Here is an 18,934-nt window from a genome sequence, read left to right as displayed (position 1 = left end):
TTATCCGGTTTATGTTGCACTAAACACACACACACACACACACACACACACACACACACACACACACACACACAAGCAACCAGAATTATAGTAGATGTCATCGGGACTTGCTCAATGGTGTACTGTTTTTTTTTTTTTATGCGAGGAAGAAGGAACCAAAGGCCATGAGCCTGCAGTAACAGTTCCCTCCAAGAGAAAAACACAATACAATAGGGAGCCAAATTCAAGATCCGATCATTCTGAGATGCCTGGACACACTGCGTTTGAAAGACTGGAGATCATAGGCAGCAGGAAATACAGATAGAGGGAGACAGTTCCAGAGCTAACCTGTTGCATAAATGAAAGACTGGGAGTAACGGTTAACTCTTGCATTAGAGAGTTGGACAGAAAAGAGATGAGAGTTTGCTGCCAGACGGGTGCTACGCGCCCGTCGTAGAGGTGGAGGAATGCAAGCAGACAGTTCAGAGGAGCAGTGACCATTAAAGTAGCGATAGAAAAGAGATAAAGATGCAACAGTGCGGCAAAGAGACAGAGGTTGAAGGGAGTCAGTAAGAGGAGGAGAGTTAATGAGACGAAAAGCCTTTGACTCCACCCTATTGAGAAGAGCTGTATGTGGGGAGCCTCCCCACACATGAGAGTTGTACTCCACACAGGGGCGGATAAAACCCCTGTATAGAGTCAACAATTGTGCAGGGGTAAAGAAAGAGTGGAGTCGGCTTAGCACACCCAATCTCTTGGAAGCAGATTTTACAAGAGATGTAATATGATCTTTCCAAGATAAGTCCCGAGTAAATGAAATCCCAAGCATGTTCAAGGATGATGCAGGATTAAGCTGAAAATTATTAAACATTAGTGGGTATACCTGTGGAAGATTTTGTCTTGTTGATAGGTGTAAGAACTGAGTCTTAGATGCATTAAAAACAACCATATTATTTTTACCCCAGTCAGAGATACGAGCCAAATCAGACATTAGGTGTGCCATAGCCTCATCCCTTGTTTGTTGAAGTAACTGTTGAGGTGGGCGTTGCGGGAACCGAATGGAAAGGTGAAGGGTGGAGTCATCAGCGTATGAGTGGATAGGGTTAGATGTACAGCTTAGAAGATCATTGATGAATAAAAGGACGAGGTATTTCGTTTTTTGTGTTCATGTAAATATTTTACATCCATTTGTATAATATTTCTGAAAAAGGGTCGATATTTGACGTGTATAGAAAGGTTCCTGACTCGTCTGGGTGTCGTAAACATATTTATGTCCCGTAAAATAATCACCATGCCTCGCCAGATGATCGCCAGGTGATGCGTGCAGGTTTGTGGGACAGACACTTTACCCATTTGCAGTCGATGCATTTGTCCACTAGTGTATGCCCACCGTCTTTAGTTAGGTTACGTAAGCCTCTCTTTGGGTATGAATGCAAGGTAACGATTTCTTTGATAGGTTTATGGTCGTTAGGATCTTAGATTATTTCTTTGTTCCTCTTTAGCACATAATGTTAGATACAGTAAACTTGGTTTATGATATAAAGACATTTTAGAGGGTAACAAAAGTTGACTTAATGGCATTGACCATTTGTCGGTGGTCGACAGCCAAAAACAAAAATGTGTGTTAATCCAGATGAAGCCTACTTGGCGAAACGATGAGTTACACAGGAGGCATTCTCTGCCCTTGGTATTTTTCTAAACACTTGTGCATCCATCTGTATATCCACTTAGCCTGTTTTAAACTCTGTTTATTCATCCATCCAAATAGTAAGTTAGTCTGCTTATCCCTTTATGTATTCATCCATCCATATCACCACATAATACTACTTAACTAAGTATTTACCTATCCACAAGGCCACTTTGCCTAAACAATGATTTGTATATTCATCCATCCATAAAGCCACGTAGCCGACTTAACCAAATATGTATTTATTCATCCATATCGCCCCTTAACCTACTTAATTCTCAATACTCATCTATCCACATAGCTACTTAGCCTACTTAAGCATATATGTATTCATTCATTCATATACCCACTTAACCTATGTAACCACATAATAATGTATTCATCTATCACTGTAGCTGATCAGCTTACTAAATCATATATGTATTTTAATATCTACCCATCTGTCTATCGATCTGACTAATCTATCTGCCCCGCAGCCACCCGTCTGGTGTCTGGGGCAGGAGGGCCCCTGCAGTTCTCAGAGCCCCGTTACTGCCTGCTTCTGGCTGAGGATGCCCCGCCAAACCTTAAGCTAATTCAGGTCCACGCAGCCCACAAAGACGGTACGTAGAGAGAGAGAGAGAGAGAGAGAGAGAGAGAGAGAGAGAGAGAGAGAGAGAGAGAGAGAGAGAGAGAGAGATTATAAAATAAGTTGCTTAGTACATAAGGATTTAAATAAAGAAATAGTGCAGTCCGAGAAGAGTGTCATAATTACTGTTAATAGGATATTGTAATACTTTTAGGCCAAGGATGTTTTATATATATATATATATATATATATATATATGTATATATATATATATATATATATATATATATATATATATATATATATATATATATATAGATAGAGATATAGATAGATAGATATAGATATAGATAGACAGAGATAAACAGATATAGATATAGATAGCTAGATAGATACACACACACACACACACACACAACTAGCCAACAATCATGAACCGACGAGCTTAAATTCATTACTACCCATATTTCAATACGTCGGTCGGGGTGTGTGGATCGGACAGGAAAAGCCTCACAATTACTTAACGGCCAAAAATCTATCAGACCTGCAGTGACAAGGGAAGTTCGAACCCGAAACAAATGAGGGTGCTTTACGATACGATGTTAAATTGAACAAAATCACCCAGTGGTAAGAACAACACAATAGAAGGTCAGTGTTTGATGGAAAAAAAAAAAAAAAAAAAAAGTTTGTGTACTACACCTCCTTCGTTCGTTGAAAGATTCCCTGCACATATATTGCAGGCCGGGCCATACATTAGCCCGGTCAGTGGTGTATGGGCTGATTAAAAAACAGTTAGTGGGGAGGACAGGACCTGAGGATTACCCAGCACACACGTCCTGTCTCCTGGCTGGCTTTGTGGTGTGTGTGTGTGTGTGTAATACACCTGAACCATGAGCAGTTATATTTTTAGCTTCTGCGAAACTGACTGTCACGTAAGTGGCACACCTGGGAGATTTATTTTCTCCTTCAGTGAAAGTTAGATATCTGTTCTTGGATAGCCCTAGCGATTTTCTTACGAAATAAAAGTTGTTCAGCTAAAAAGTTTTAGTTGATTTAACGCGTCAGCTGTTGCGTCGGCTGATGCTTCAGCCAACCATTAAGTGATTTTCAATTTCAGTGGTAAGGAGGCATTCTAGCGACCTTCTTATGAAATAAAAACTTGATCAGCTTGAAATTTAGCGTTGAAGAGTTGATCAGATATGTCAGCTGATGCATCAGCCGATGCATAGAGTCGCCGCAGGTCCATGTAGATATTTTCTTGTTACCGCCCGCCTTACGAGGCGGAACAATAATGGTTTTGCCTGCCTGTGTGTGTGTGTGTGTGTGTGTGTGTGTGTGTGTGTGTGTGTGTGTGTGTGTGTGTGTGTGTGTGTGTTCCCATTATATCTCATGAACGGCTTGGGCTATCAACATGAAACCTTCAGGGTATCAAGATATGGCCAAAATTTTTGCCGAGTGTGAATATTAGCACTCGGGGTCAACGTCAAGGTCACCAAAATGGCAGCCAAAGGTCAAATAGTTTTTATCGCAGGCCTTTAGCACCATTATATCTCATGAACGGCTTGAGCTATCAACATGAAACCTTCAGGGTATCATAATATTGCCAAAATCTTGAACTTGGCCAACAGCATATTCTGGCGGGAGATTATCATTTGGCTCCAGAATGCTATTCTTTCATTTCATTATGTTTTGGCGTCCACTAGACTATATTATTCAACAAGGAAAGTCACATCTAGCAGTGAAGTCATTGCAGAAGGCCATATCTAACTCCTACAGAGCGAAACGTCTGCCACTGGGTGAAGAATATCGTCTATATATAGGAATTATACAGGTCTTATTCCTGCTGCCTTCAGAAGACGTTATGCAGTTTATATACAAAAATCAGCCCGTGAAGGGGTTAAATAACATCTGGCCGTAGTCTTAAACTGTGGATAGGCATTCACCTTACCCTGTCCGTATCTTTTGGTAAACTTACCTCACGCAAGTGAGAGCGTTCCTCGGTGAATGGAACATGATTACCCCAGCGTACTACTGGAATCTGCGGAGAGTCTCGTAGGCACCCCTTTGCATGCCCCTTCGTCATATTATGGTAGCCTTGTGCAAAAGAACTGTAGAATTTGAAGGACCCTATGGTATGTGTGATGGGAATTTTAATTTAATGATAAAAACAGTGTAAAGAAAAAAAATAAGCCTTTAATATTTTTATAGTTTTAAAGCCTTCACCACTTCTCCGGAGATGGTTAATTTATGACAGGATGAAAACAAAGATGAGATACTGTATCCACTTCCATTATATTTTTTCAGTATTTCTACCAAAGCTGTTTATTAGATATGGTGCATGATACTTATACAAATTGTTTGATTAGTTCATGAAATGATTCCTACAGCAAAGAATGGCCGAGTACTACCTAAATTGACGAATCGTGCACAGCCAGTTAATTAGAAACATGAAGTCTCCTGTTTGCGTACGGCAAACTTTTACAAGTCCATACTATTTCGTTTTTGCTTGACAGTATATTTTTCTGGGGTATTTTGGTGTGAATTGAACTAACTTGACCTTTATTTTCGGTGCTCGTAATCGGTTTTCAAATTAACCCCCCCTCCCAGGTGTCTCGGGGGACTGATGGGTTTTCGGGTTCTGGGTGGGAAAAATGACAAAAACAAATATTTGGAGCAGAAATTTAATCAAAATCGGTGTGACCAGCCAAGGGGAAGTCGTAGGGTTATAACTGACGGCATGTGAACCACTTTGAAGGTATGTCCGTCACCGAATTTTCTCCATGGTACAGGCATGGTATACATACTCATACAGAGCATTCAAGAACAAATGCCAGTCTTTAATAATAAAATAGGTAATAATTCCTAACATTAAGAGATTATGCTGTGGATGAATCATAGAAACTGGCATTTTCTTTTCGCTATTTTTAATTTAAAAATAATCAGTGTTACCAACTGTTTGCTGCGCCTACCCACACGAGTGGGTGCGCTCTCACCCTTTCAGGATTACCACTTACGTTGAAGGTGTGAGCTTCCACTTCGTGTGGGGTGCGGGAAGGGTCGCCCCTGCCCTCAGTTACAAGACTACGGGCGATCGTGTCAAATCCTGTCACTACCTGTGGCCTATTCTGAGTTTACAAAATCGTTTGGGGATAGTAAGAAGAAAATGAAAAATACGTCACCAAATTCAGGGTGTTAAAGACCTATTTATTACCATTTAAGCATAGGCGTCTATAAACGAAAATACGTCACGAAATGCGTCACCAAATTCAGGGTGTTAAGGACTTATTTATTACCCTATCAAGAGCATAGCAGCCTATAAATCAGCTACTCGTTCCAGGAATTTAAAGTGCAGGAGGCTAGTAGCTTGTCCCTAAACTGCGTTATGTAGCATTTAACTCCATGTGACATGCACCTTAACCCACTAGACCTCTAAGCGTATTTTTTTTTCCATATTGTTAACAATCAACTTACCTAGCGGTATTCGGGGCTGCAAGAAACCATTTGGGTAGTAACTCAGCGGAGAATTAACTGAAGTTAGCAATACACCGAGTTCGTGGAGGGTTGGCACCTTGCCTTTCCACTAAAATCAATAGTGACCCACGACCTCTCAAGCCCAATTGCCAGCTATAAACCCGCTTAGGCCAGAACATGTCCAGATAGAGTGAACGCTTTGTGACATGGCAACATCAGGAACCCCGCTATTAATAAAAATAGAGCACGTCCTAGGGGTGATGATGAAATGTTATATTAACATCAGCCTAGAGTAGCCTACATTTATTTTTTTAAGAAACTAGCAACGTGCAATATGGAGCAATACATTAGTATGATACAGGTGCTACTAAACTTCTGAAGCAGCTAAAATACGTACTGACATTTAAAAAAAAAAAAAAGGCACCGTGGTGAAGTCAATAATGAATATTTGTTAAAAAAATTATTATAAAGCCATGTTGACTTTTTTTTAAAACCAATTGGCATAATAATTTACTTTCTTAAGTACCAGTACGTGTGTTAATAGCAAGGGACATTTAACAATCGAGGGAAAAAGTTCTCCAACTATTCTACCTTTCCTGCCACTCACTTCCCTCTGTTGGCTAATAATTTCTTTGGTGAGAAAGGCTTGGTAAATTCTCTCCTAATGGAAAGTCTCTGTGATGCGATGCAGTAGGCAGAAAAGTAATGAATATGCCCTAAATGTGAGGAGGGCGCAGTGGAATGATAGTCACTTTTTGTATCTTACTATAAATCTTTTAACACAGTAAGGAGGGTGGAGGGATGACACCAGGAACCTCTGTTTACCTCTCAGGCCATGTACTCCAGTGAGATGAATTCGCTGTCACTGGATCCGTACCATTTATGTATTAATAAAAGTGAATAATTCCAAGCATATTATTTTTCAGACCTGTATCTGTGTTGTGTATGTTTGTTTGTGCGTGTGTGTGTGTGTGTGTGTGTGTGTGTGTGTGTGTGTGTGTGTGTGTTCTTTCACCATATTTGGTGCGATGACTTTTCTTTTACTTTACTGATACGTGCTCTTTCCAGACGATTTTATCCAACTTAAAACTGAATGTTCGTTTCCAGGGACCTACTGGAGACTATGAAATTTCGATTCGAAAGCTCTCTTTCTTTAAGCAAAATCATTCTTGAGGTAGGCTACTAAGAAAAAAGAAAACAGAAAAGTCATTGTGGGGAAAGAGGTGCTCTTTTTTTTTTTTTTTTTTTTTTCCACTCCACAGAGTGGGCGAAGTACAGCATTTCCCCAGGTAGGAGGGGAAGAAGTTTAAGGGAAAGAGGGCCTGGAAAAAAAAGAAAAAAAAGGAAGAAGTGCTTCTCAGACAACGCGTTATCTGGCAACCAGGAGCGACTGAGATGTCCCAGGAACACGAATTTTGTAATGGTAGACCTTAACCAGAACCAGACTTTAAAAGCAGGGTGTGACCTCCAAGGGCCGCCCGCCTCGGGGAGGCTGGGGGGCGGTGGCTTCCTTGTGTCTCAGTCAATATCATGGGGGGGGAGCCCTCTTGTGTCTCAGTCAATATCGTGGGGGGGGCCTCTTGTGTCTCAGTCAATATCGTGGGGGGGGCCTCTTGTGTCTCAGTCAATATCGTGGGGGGGCCCCCTTGTGTCTCAGTCAATATCGTGGGGGGGCCTCTTGTGTCTCAGTCAATATCATGGGGGGGGAGCCCTCTTGTGTCTCAGACAATATCGTGGGGGGGCCTCTTGTGTCTCAGTCAATATCGTGGGGGGAGCCTCTTGTGTCTCAGTCAGTATCGTGGGGGGCCCTCTTGTGTCTCAGTCAATATCGTGGGGGGGCCCTCTTGTGTCTCAGTCAATATCGTGGGGGGGCCTCTTGTGTCTCAGTCAATATCGTGGGGGGGGCCTCTTGTGTCTCAGTCAATATCGTGGGGGGGCCTCTTGTGTCTCAGTCAATATCATGGGGGGGGAGCCCTCTTGTGTCTCAGTCAATATCGTGGGGGGGCCTCTTGTGTCTCAGTCAATATCGTGGGGGGAGCCTCTTGTGTCTGTCAGTATCGTGGGGGGCCCTCTTGTGTCTCAGTCAATATCGTGGGGGGGCCTCTTGTGCCTCAGTCAATATCGTGGGGGGGGGGCTCGTGTGTGTCAGTCAATAAAGTGGGGGGGCCTCTTGTGTCTCAGTCAATATCGTGGGGGGGCCTCTTGTTTCTCAGTCAATAACGTGGGGGGCCTCTTGTGTCTCAGTCAATATCGTGGGGGGCCTCTTGTGTCTCAGTCACGATCGTGGGGGGGCCTCTTGTGTCTCAGTCAATATCGTGGGGGGCCTCTTGTGTCTCAGTCAATATCGTGGGGGGCCTCTTGTGTCTCAGTCAATATCGTGGGGGGGCCACTTGTGTCACAGTCAATATCGGGTGGGGGGCCACTAGTGTCTCAGTCAATATCGTGGGGGGGCCTCTTGTGTCTCAGTCAATATCGTGGGGGGCCTCTTGTGTCTCAGTCAATATCGTGGGGGGGCCTCTTGTGTCTCAGTCAATATCGTGGGGGGGCCTCTTGTGTCTCAGTCAATATCATGGGGGGGCCTCTTGTGTCTCAGTCAATATCGTGGGGGGGCCCTCTTGTGTCTCAGTCAATATCGTTGGGGGGGGCCTCTTGTGTCTCACTCAATATCGTGGGGGGGCCCTCTTGTGTCTCAGTCAATATCATGGGGGGGGAGCCCTCTTGTGTCTCAGTCAATATCGTGGGGGGGGCCTCTTGTGTCTCAGTCAATATCGTGGGGGGGGCCTCTTGTGTCTCAGTCAGTATCGTGGGGGGGCCCTCTTGTGTCTCAGTCAATATCGTGGGGGGGCCTCTTGTGTCTCAGTCAATATCATGGGGGGGGAGCCCTCTTGTGTCTCAGTCAATATCGTGGGGGGGCCTCTTGGGTCTCAGTCAATATCGTGGGGGGGCCTCTTGTGCCTCAGTCAATATCGTGGGGGGGGGGCCTCTTGTGTCTCAGTCAATATCGTGGGGGGGCCTCTTGTGTCTCAGTCAATATCGTGGGGGGGCCCTCTTGTGTCTCAGTCAATATCGTGGGGGGAGCCCGCTTGTGCCTCAGTCAATATCGTGGGGAGCCCTCTTGTGTCTCAGTCAATATCGTGGGGGTGCCTCTTGTGACTCAGTCAATATCGTGTGGGAGCCTATTGTGTCTCAGTCAATATCGTGGGGGCCTCTTGTGTCTCAGTCAATATCGTGGGGGGGCCTCTTGTGTCTCAGTCAATCTCGTGGGGGGGGCCTCTTGTGTCTCAGTCAATATCGTGGGGGGGGGCCTCTTGTGTCTCAGTCAATATCGTGGGGGGAGCCCTCTTGGGTCTCAGTCAATATCGTGGGGGGGGCCTCTTGTGTCTCAGTCAATATCGTGGGGGGGGCCTCTTGTGTCTCAGTCAATATCGTGGGGGGGGCCTCTTGTGTCTCAGTCAATATCGTGGGGGGGGCCTCTTGTGTCTCAGTCAATATCGTGGGGGAGCCTCTTGTGTCTCAGTCAATATCGTGGGGGGGGCCTCTTGTGTCTCAGTCAATATCGTGGGGGAGCCTCTTGTGTCTCAGTCAGTATCGTGGGGGAGCCTCTTGTGTCTCAGTCAATATCGTGGGGGGGGGGAGGGGCGGCCCTTCTGTGTCTGTCAATATCGCTATGAATGGTCATCGTATACTAATTTAGAAAAAGGAATAATGCAAATTCCAGATTATAAGAATGGTGGGACCCCTCCGATTCCCACGCAGGGGCGTTACTCGTGGGAGGGGTCAATGCCAATTTTTTAATTAAGGGACACAAAAGTGTTGCACGGTGGTAGACGCCACGGAAACCAGTATTTACCAAATGTGGGAATTCCGAAAACCTTCAGGGGATGTCCCAGAGGAGTCCCGGCCAACGTCAATATGTAGGACACTTATTTTTTTCTTACCTAAGAAAAAATGGCATACTACTAGGCCAACCTTACAGCCATGCTGAGTGTGTGTGTGTGGGGGAGTGTTTACTGGCATTTATCTCTAAGATATTAATTTATCCTCTCTCTCTCTCTCTCATTATATATATATATATATATATATATATATATATATATATATGCAAACTAACCACAGGTTAGTTTGCATACATATCTTCACGGTGAAGTCTCTGCATATATATATATATATATATATATATATACTGTCTATCGTACACTTACATTTCTTGGTGTAATCCCCAATCTCATTTCGGATTAGTAGCGTCACCCCTCGCTCATCACCGGGCTTAACGAACCAGTTCCCTCTGTTTGCTCGTGGAGAAGATGGAAATGATAATGAAGCTGATTACAGTGAGCATTTTTTTACCTAATGGAACTGGTCCATTCACACATACTAAGTACTCAGTCAATCCAGTCATGGTTGAATGAAAATCAAGGAGCCTCGTAGGACTGAGTCTCAGACCTGATTGCAATTACTGATGAAGTAAGCTGAAGATGGTAGTAAAGCTTCGTTCGGTAAAAAAAAAAAAAAAAAAAAAAAAAAACGCGCTAAATTTTGTGTATAGTCGGGCAAAGAACTTTGCAAGCAGATTGCTTTTCGTTTTATCTTCCCTCTGTTGGTTAATATCCCTATATGAAAAGGGGATTAACTTGTTTCTGTACTCAGAAGTAAGATAGTGGTCTCAGTCTGATATGATGAGTCGGGAGAGAGAGTTACGGACAACCCTAAGTGTGAAACAGTGGAAACTTAGGCGAGCTGTAAGAGACCTACTGATCATCACTAGCACCACCACCATCGTCATCTTCGTCATTGCAACCCTGTTTCCCACTTTAAAGATAGAGTAAGGAAGATCTAGAGACATAGAAAAAGAAGGCAATTAAGTAGGAGAATTGTCAAACAGTATGACCAGTAAAGTTGGCCACACAGTCATTCAAACATAATGTAAGACCTCAAAATACTGGCCTCACTTTCCAAGCAAAACTATCATACCGTTTGTATTTTCCTTCACAAACATCACAGCGATAGAACCCTTTGCTAAAGCTACTTATTTATTTTTTTCTGCTCAGCTTGTTATGAAAGAATACATATTAAGTACAGGTACAGATAATCCTCAAGAAATAATCTGTTGAAAACAAAACTAAATCTCGGAAAAAAAGCTAAATAGCGTATATGAGAAAAGGAAAACAAAAAGAAAGGAAGCTTTTCCCAACCTAGCATACCCTCTGGCAAAACGCCAGCAGCAAAGAAAGTATACAGTATATATATATATATATATATATATATATATATATATATATATATATATATATATATATATACTCACACACTCCGTGCTTGTTAGAAAAAAATGGAGGAAATTCTTATAAGAAGTATATGTTCAAAAAATCTGCAAATATTTGCATGCACAGTTGTATAGTACTCTATTGTGTAAGCAATACTTTCAATATTATCAGTATATGCGTCAAGATCAAAAGATACAATACTCAGTTTGTTGTGGCCTATAGTGTAGAAATATTTGCCTGTCCAGATTTTAAGTATATCTATTATTTCCGCATTAACTATTATTGCTGGTGGATTATTGCACTGTTCTAGTACGCGACTATTAAAGCAATTTTTGCCTATGTCGGTTCATTCACGAGATTCTTCGCATTATTTCTAGTCGAAGTGTCGTTCTGTCTTTTGAAGATTATTCTATAAATGACGTAGTCATATTTGTTAAATATTTTAAATGCTTGTATTAACCTCTAAGTCATCGATTTTTTTTTCTTTAGAAAACGTGCACATTTTCTTTAGATGTCCTTTCGTTGTTCTTTTCTGGGTCAAGTTCTCAATGATGAGATTATTCTTGAGACTATGCTGGACACCCAAGAATTTGTTTTCGTATTTGAGTGGGTTCGGAGACAGAACAGGGCAGAGTATTACATGTGAGGCCTCACTGTAGATGAACAAGGTTTAAAAATTATACCGGTTGTTCAGTGGTGCGAAGCATCTTTTTCCTGTTAATCGCTGCTGTACACTGACAAAAGCTTTTCAAATCGTTGCTCATTGTAACTCTTACACATTTTTCACTCTTTACCTCCATCAGCGGAGCATCTAACATTCTGTATTCATAGTTAATGTTTTTGTCGCCAAAACAGCTCGCCTTTCATTTTTCTATATTGAGCATCATCAGCCACTTTTTCATTACATTTTATTAAGGTACCAAGGTTGTCATCATTAAAAGCCGTCCACTGAAGATTTAAGAGAATGGCAACAAATGATGAAAATGAATAACTTCTCAGTATATCACCGGTCAGTTTGAAATTCTTTTTTAAAAACAATCGTACAGAATCTGACATGTTAATGGCCTAGAATATTCTCAGACATCAGCTCCTGAAGTTAGAACGTCAACTCCCGAAACTTTTTACATATCTTTCTTTCTGTCATCTGTTTACCACTCTGTCTATCCACTGTATGTCTTTTTATCCGTCTATCTATCTATCAATATGTCTGTCTGTCTGTCTGTCTGCCTACCTATCAATCGATCTATTTTTCAAGATAATTAAGTTCGTTCGAACCCACCTCGCCACTCAAGAGACCCCAGTTGGTAGCCTTCACATATACTCCATTGGAGGAGATGGTTCCACGACGAATTACAGCGTCAATGAAGAGGAAAATGTTGCTTACTTTCACCTCATGTGTGAAAGTGCGGGAAGAATTTTGCTTAAAAATATTTGTCATATGAAAAACGTCCTCCTCGGTTTTATCACTGATGAAGATACGCATCGGGAGGATGTTCTTCCTAAAATTAACGTCTTCATATGATAGACATCTTCAAGCAAATATTTTTCCTCAGTTTCGGACATGAGATGGAGATTAAATGCAGTCTCCCTTTCATTGACATTGAAGTTCACTGAGGGACCAACTCCAGCTCCTTCTCCACTGAAGTACAGTATATGTGAGGGCTACCAACATGGGATTCTGTTTAAGTCGTGCAAGTGAATGCCCTGAAAGATACAAATGCTGGGTAATCAAGCCTTATCAAGAGAGCTTTTACACACTGCTCCTCTTGGACGGCCAGCAACGTAGAATTCAGCAGAAGCTCCCAGATCCTTGCCATCAAAGGATATCCAAAGAAAGAAATATATGAGATCACAAGACGGCGAGTGGACACATATATGGGCCAACAACCATCACACAAGATGTCTCTCGGAACACTGACCTCTGTTATAGGAACTTCATATCATCTGCTTATAGGGATGATAAGACACTGAATAATACAACAAACAATAAGGTGAAACCCGCTGATTCTAATGAGAAACAGCTGTCTCCCACCGACAAGTGCGTTTCAAGATGTGAACCTAGTATATCAGTGTACATGCAACATTGTGACTGCAGTCACCTAAATTCTCAATATATAGGCTTCATCACAACCACTTCAACCGCCTAGTTCACAATGACAACAGTTCACCCACATGACAGTGAACTTCAACGCAACAATAGCAAAAGTCATGGTCTTGTCTTAAGCGGACGACACTATGAAGACCAAACTATTAATCGCAATAAGGAATCTGACAGGATGAGGATAAGGATGACCGAACCTGTTTACATCTACATCAATAAACGTGGCACAAAATTACAACAACCGCGAGAATGTTCTCTCTCATCAAGCAGAAGACCCATGGGCGTTATTTAATGTAATTAGTTGAGCGCACTCTGGTGTGCACTGTCCTCTGACTGACAGAGCACCTGCCATTATCTCCATCACCTGATCCAGCAGTGAGGTATGAATAGCTTCTCACCTGCCACCAACCTTCATTCCAGCTTGAGCATTCCACCAAGTAGTATCTTCTGAAGATGACAGAAAGACGTCCAGATCAATCAAAATGAATATGGAAACATAGTACTCTGAGCAGCGCACATCATATCCTAGAGAAACACTGAGCAAGCCACATATAAATTGAAAAATGCTTTCAACGCTGTACACTTCGATAAAACATATATCTAAATGGCCTCTTTCCAATCTGTGTGTGTGTGTGTGTGTGTGTGTGTGTGTGTGTGTGTGTGTGTGTGTGTGTGTCATTACTTAAGTGGGACATCCTCCACCTACTTACTTAATGTATTACTGCCTGGGTAACTACAGTAAGTGAAAAGTCAGATGGTTTCCTGTAAATATTGGCGCTTCCTAGATTGTGTAACGGGGTAGGGATGTGGGACTACATATTATAATTGCAAATCATAATAGATAGATAGATAAATAGATAGATAGAGAGACAGATAGAAGCAGGGAGTCAAATGATGAGAAGGTATTGTGTCTGCGAGAATCGAGCAACGCTAAACATGCTTACACACTCTTAACTCAAGGAATGCTTGATAGGCACACGACAGCGCCAAGTAACCATACACACACATATACACACATACTCACACACAGGCTTCTTAAACTTTCCATCCACGAGGAACACACGTGACACACCCCTGCTACACCAGAATTTAGGAAAGAGAGGTCAGACGGAGGTTAGCCACAGAACAGGCAAGAGAGAAGGAGACAGGCCTTAGAGGAGACAGGTCACGGGGAGAAGGGCTTGGCAATTTGAGAGAGAGAGACAGATAGCGAGACAGGGAGGTAGCTACCCGGGACTTATACTTCGTTCCGTGTGAGAGACTTGTTAATATTTCCAAGACAAATAAAAATAGTCCCATACTATTCTTTACCTCTCCTGTCACTACATGACAAATGGGAAGCTACTCCAAGATATAAAAACCGCTCGTCCATAAATCTAAAATATATATATAACTCAACCACAAAGGAACCTACACAGTCTTTTATGACACAAAGTTCATTTATGACATTTGGTAGCAGCGAACGTATACGAACCTCGTCTACGAATCAACATTGAATTCCTACAAAATATCAAGATTGAAAACAAAAATAATACCTCTCACAACCAACAACTTACAACCAGCTCCTGACAGTATTCTCTCCAACCAGCCCCCCTCCGTTTCCACGATCATCACGCTGATACAAGCAATCTTGCAATTTCTATGACGAACCAGCGAATCTACGGACATCGTCTCCCAATTAAAAGCAAATTTCTACAAAAGCAGGCGAGACTCTACAAGATTAGCTTCAGTCTACAGTGAATCCCTACAAAATACAGCCTACAATGCAAATAGTCTACAAGTCTACAAAACAACTCTATAATCTTCACGTAACTTCAAGCAGCAACAAGAAGAATATTAAACAAAGCAAGTAAAGGAGAGGAAACACCGAAGCAACAAGCACACAAGCCCCCACCACTCTCTCCCGCCTACGCCTGACCCAGAGGTCAAGACACGCAGCAAAACACCAAGTCCATATTCACAACTCATCTTACTCACTCATCTTCACTCAAGTTACTCATCGCTACTCATTCACTCACCACAGCTACCAGTGTGGGAAGTTGACGTCACCATACGTGTGCTGAGACGACGCCAAGCCGTGTGTCTGACACCCCACAACACGCCAATCAACCCGTGAAGAACAACGCTATCACCACGTGCAACACCACTCACACCATTCCCACCACGGTAAAAATTAGTGAGTTACATAGTTACTTCATTTATACAATACACAGTGATAGACAATAAGCTTCTGCACAAACATATAAAACGTGCTGTATAGTTACTGCTTAAATACACATACTTACTTCAGTTATCTGCATAACTCAAACACTAAATAATCACCAACAATAAATATTCTACACTGTATATATTCATTCCTTTATTTATAACATTTATTTACTACCAACGAGTGTTACCATTTATACCTACATAAAATACGTGTTTCATATATACAACTATACATTATTACGTCTACAAAGTAATAAAGAAAATATACCATCACAGTTACTCAGTGAGCAATTAAAAGAACTGCATTAAACATTTATTAATTAAAGCTACCTAGTGGAAACAGACAAATTAAGTTACAAGGTAAACTAGAGAGAGAAAAAAAAAATGGCCAACACAAATGCCGTTAGCAAGAGTGAACATCTTCAACACAATCGTGAAGACAATGATTTCCACACAGTGCTGACACACATATTACCCACGATAGGTACAAGTGAACAACAAATCAGTGTATATAGTTAATACTGTATATATGTATACAGTATATATTTTTTATATAAAATAACAAAATATGGGACTATATAATATCATTTTCAATAATACCTGTGCAATATAAACTAGACTTTAAAAAAAAGTATCCCAAGGAAATTAGCCAGTAATTATGCAACCATGAACAACATGGAAAAAGCGTACACAAGCGAAGAAAAACAAACTATAGAAAATCAATACATACAAAAAAAAAAAAAAGAAAGAAAGAAAGAAAAGTAAGAAAGAAAACGAGAGAAACAGAGTAAGATCACATAATAAACAAATGAAAATAAGTGTAAGTGTTACTACAAATGCCAAAATACCACATAAACTACAAACAAAAAAGCAAATTGTTGTCTCCACAAACAAGTGGCATGGCACATCATCACTATCATCGACCGCAGCATATGTTAGGACTGCAATTATTACAATTATGTAACTCGATATTATAATTATGTAACGACAAACGATTACATTATGTTACACTTGTTACAATTATGTAACTACAAACAATATGTACCAATTTATGTGACAGTGGCATTAACAAGATGTAACTTTTATGTAACCTTAACTACAATTATGTAACTACAAACAATACTACAAACAATATGTACCATTTCTGTGACAGTTGCATTAACAAGATGTAACTTTTATGTAACTTTAACTACAATAATGTAACTACAAACGATATGTAACAATTATGTAACGACAAATGATTGCATTGTTACACTTTGCCAATTAACAGTTGCATTAACAAGATGTAACTTTTATGTAACTTTAACTACAATTATAAGGCCAAGACACTTATATAAGGCTAACACAATTATGCATTAACACAATATAAGTCATACAGTTATAGCACAATTCTGTATTACCAGTATCATCATACAAGTTAGGTGAAATATTAGACATTACTAAAGTGATAACTCTATGTAATGTATAACCTAGCAGTATTACCATTGCACAATTATATGAGTACGTCTGTTGTACATGCACGTCTTACAAAGTGTTATACAACAACCATTGCATTTATTCAAATATGTATACAACTTGTTTAAAATGTAATATTACTGAATAATCACTATTTACTATATTATATGTATACAATATTCATACAATTATGTTACTTTTACAATATTATGTATCTCACTTAATTAGCTTATAAGTTCATTATAATGTGTATTAATATGTTAGGACTATTAACTGTCGATGATACGCCATTTTCGCGCGGCCGAGCAGTATGTGGGACTACATATTATAATTGCAAATCATAATAGATAGATAGATAAATAGATAGATAGAGAGACAGATAGAAGCAGGGAGTCAAATGATGAGAAGGTATTGTGTCTGCGAGAATCGAGCAACGCTAAACATGCTTACACACTCTTAACGCAAGGAATGCTTGATAGGCACACGACAGCGCCTAGTAACCATACACACACATATACACACATACTCACACACAGGCTTCTTAAACTTTCCATCCACGAGGAACACACGTGACACACCCCTGCTACACCAGAATTTAGGAAAGAGAGGTCAGACGGAGGTTAGCCACAGAACAGGCAAGAGAGAAGGAGACAGGCCTCAGAGGAGACAGGTCACGGGGAGAAGGGCTTGGCAATTTGAGAGAGAGAGACAGATAGCGAGACAGGGAGGTAGCTACCCGGGACTTATACTTCGTTCCGTGTGAGAGACTTGTTAATATTTCCAAGACAAATAAAAATAGTCCCATACTATTCTTTACCTCTCCTGTCACTACATGACAAATGGGAAGCTACTCCAAGATATAAAAACCGCTCGTCCATAAATCTAAAATATATATATATAACTCAACCACAAAGGAACCTACACAGTCTTTTATGACACAAAGTTCATTTATGACAGGGAGACTAAATTTTCGTCTTCATTATTATTTAGATAGAGCTGCTTGGGAAACACTGTAATGGTATCGAGATTATGAAAGAATCAAGTGTTAAAGTATAGAAAGCAATCCAGGAAAGAGTCACCAGCATGTGAATGAATAAAAAAAAATAAATGAATAATGATAACCTATGGATTCATTTTATTCAGTCTGAAAAGGTTGGAAGCAAGAAGGCCTACTCTCCCATCCCGTCCTCTACTACGCCCACGTCTATAAACCAGGAAATTATTTATTACACTGGATGTTAATCATATAATCAACTGATCCCTGGAATTTAAATGGGCACTCCAACCTAACTACGTGCAAGTGTTTCGATCTGAGGGAAAGCCAACACTCCTAACGATGTATAGAGAGAGAGAGAGAGAGAGAGAGAGAGAGAGAGAGAGAGAGAGAGAGAGAGAGAGAGAGAGACTTCATCAAATTAATTAGGCCGTCAGCGTTACAAACCAGCTGGTCATCGATTTCTTATGTAGTTTATAATTATTAGTATTATTTTTCGTAATTTTCATGCATGATATATACTTCAATGAATGAATGGCTGGTAGCAAGGAACAAGAAAAGGGAATGAGGAAAAGGGCGAATGTATGTGACGAAGTAGTCCAGGTAACACTGTCAAGGAACATCTGGCCTGCAGTGGTACAGTTACCTGCCTAAACTGCGATAAAATGGATAGACTGAGGGTGGTGGTCACAATGTACGGCCCACAGTCTTACCTTGTTGTGTCTGAGAGAGAGAGAGAGAGAGAGAGAGAGAGAGAGAGAGAGAGAGAGAGAGAGAGAGAGAGAGAGAGAGAGAGAGAGAGAGAGAGTTTTATCGTGGGAAAAATGCATGGGCAAATATTGTCGATGTAAGTATAATCAATGTTAGTAGGACAATTTAGTTAAGATAACGGTATAAGCATTTTTATTATAATCGTCCGATTTCTGTATGTTTTTTTTCTTTTTGTTACCCACAGTGAAAACGGCGCGACGTAGAGCAATTTTTGTTACAGCAAGGTACCATTAAAATGCTCCAACTTGAAGAATAAAACAATTTCCAGTCCAGTCGTGCCACCGGTTCCCGAGTTATGGTTCATTTCTGGCCTTTTGTTTCAAATGTAGTATTTGCTTTTAGCGGAGGGGATGGATTCTTTCTTGGTCCGGCTTTGAAAATACCAGCATGACAGAGGAGAGAAGAGTGACATATTTGTTGTATTATCACTCTCTCG

The 18,934-nt window shown here is 41.0% G+C and overlaps 1 protein-coding gene across 1 annotated transcript in view; it reads left to right on the top strand.

The window, feature by feature from the left end:
* The first annotated feature begins 1,296 nt into the window (after positions 1 to 1,296).
* The window catches only part of LOC145411964 (putative neural-cadherin 2), a 452,962-nt gene continuing 435,324 nt past the window's right edge, over positions 1,297 to 18,934 (top strand). Inside the window, exons 1-2 of the mRNA XM_080281935.1 lie at positions 1,297 to 1,306; positions 2,143 to 2,268. Coding sequence (XP_080138061.1) covers positions 1,297 to 1,306; positions 2,143 to 2,268 — 136 coding nt within the window. The remainder of the gene's footprint in view (positions 1,307 to 2,142; positions 2,269 to 18,934) is intronic.

The sequence above is a fragment of the Coenobita brevimanus genome, chromosome 91, assembly GCF_032717465.1.
Source record: "Coenobita brevimanus isolate Jiangsu-jjx chromosome 91, ASM3271746v2, whole genome shotgun sequence".
NCBI classification, from domain to species: domain Eukaryota; kingdom Metazoa; phylum Arthropoda; class Malacostraca; order Decapoda; family Coenobitidae; genus Coenobita; species Coenobita brevimanus.
Note: the sequence above shows the minus strand (reverse complement) of the source record. Positions and strands in the feature narration are given on the sequence as shown.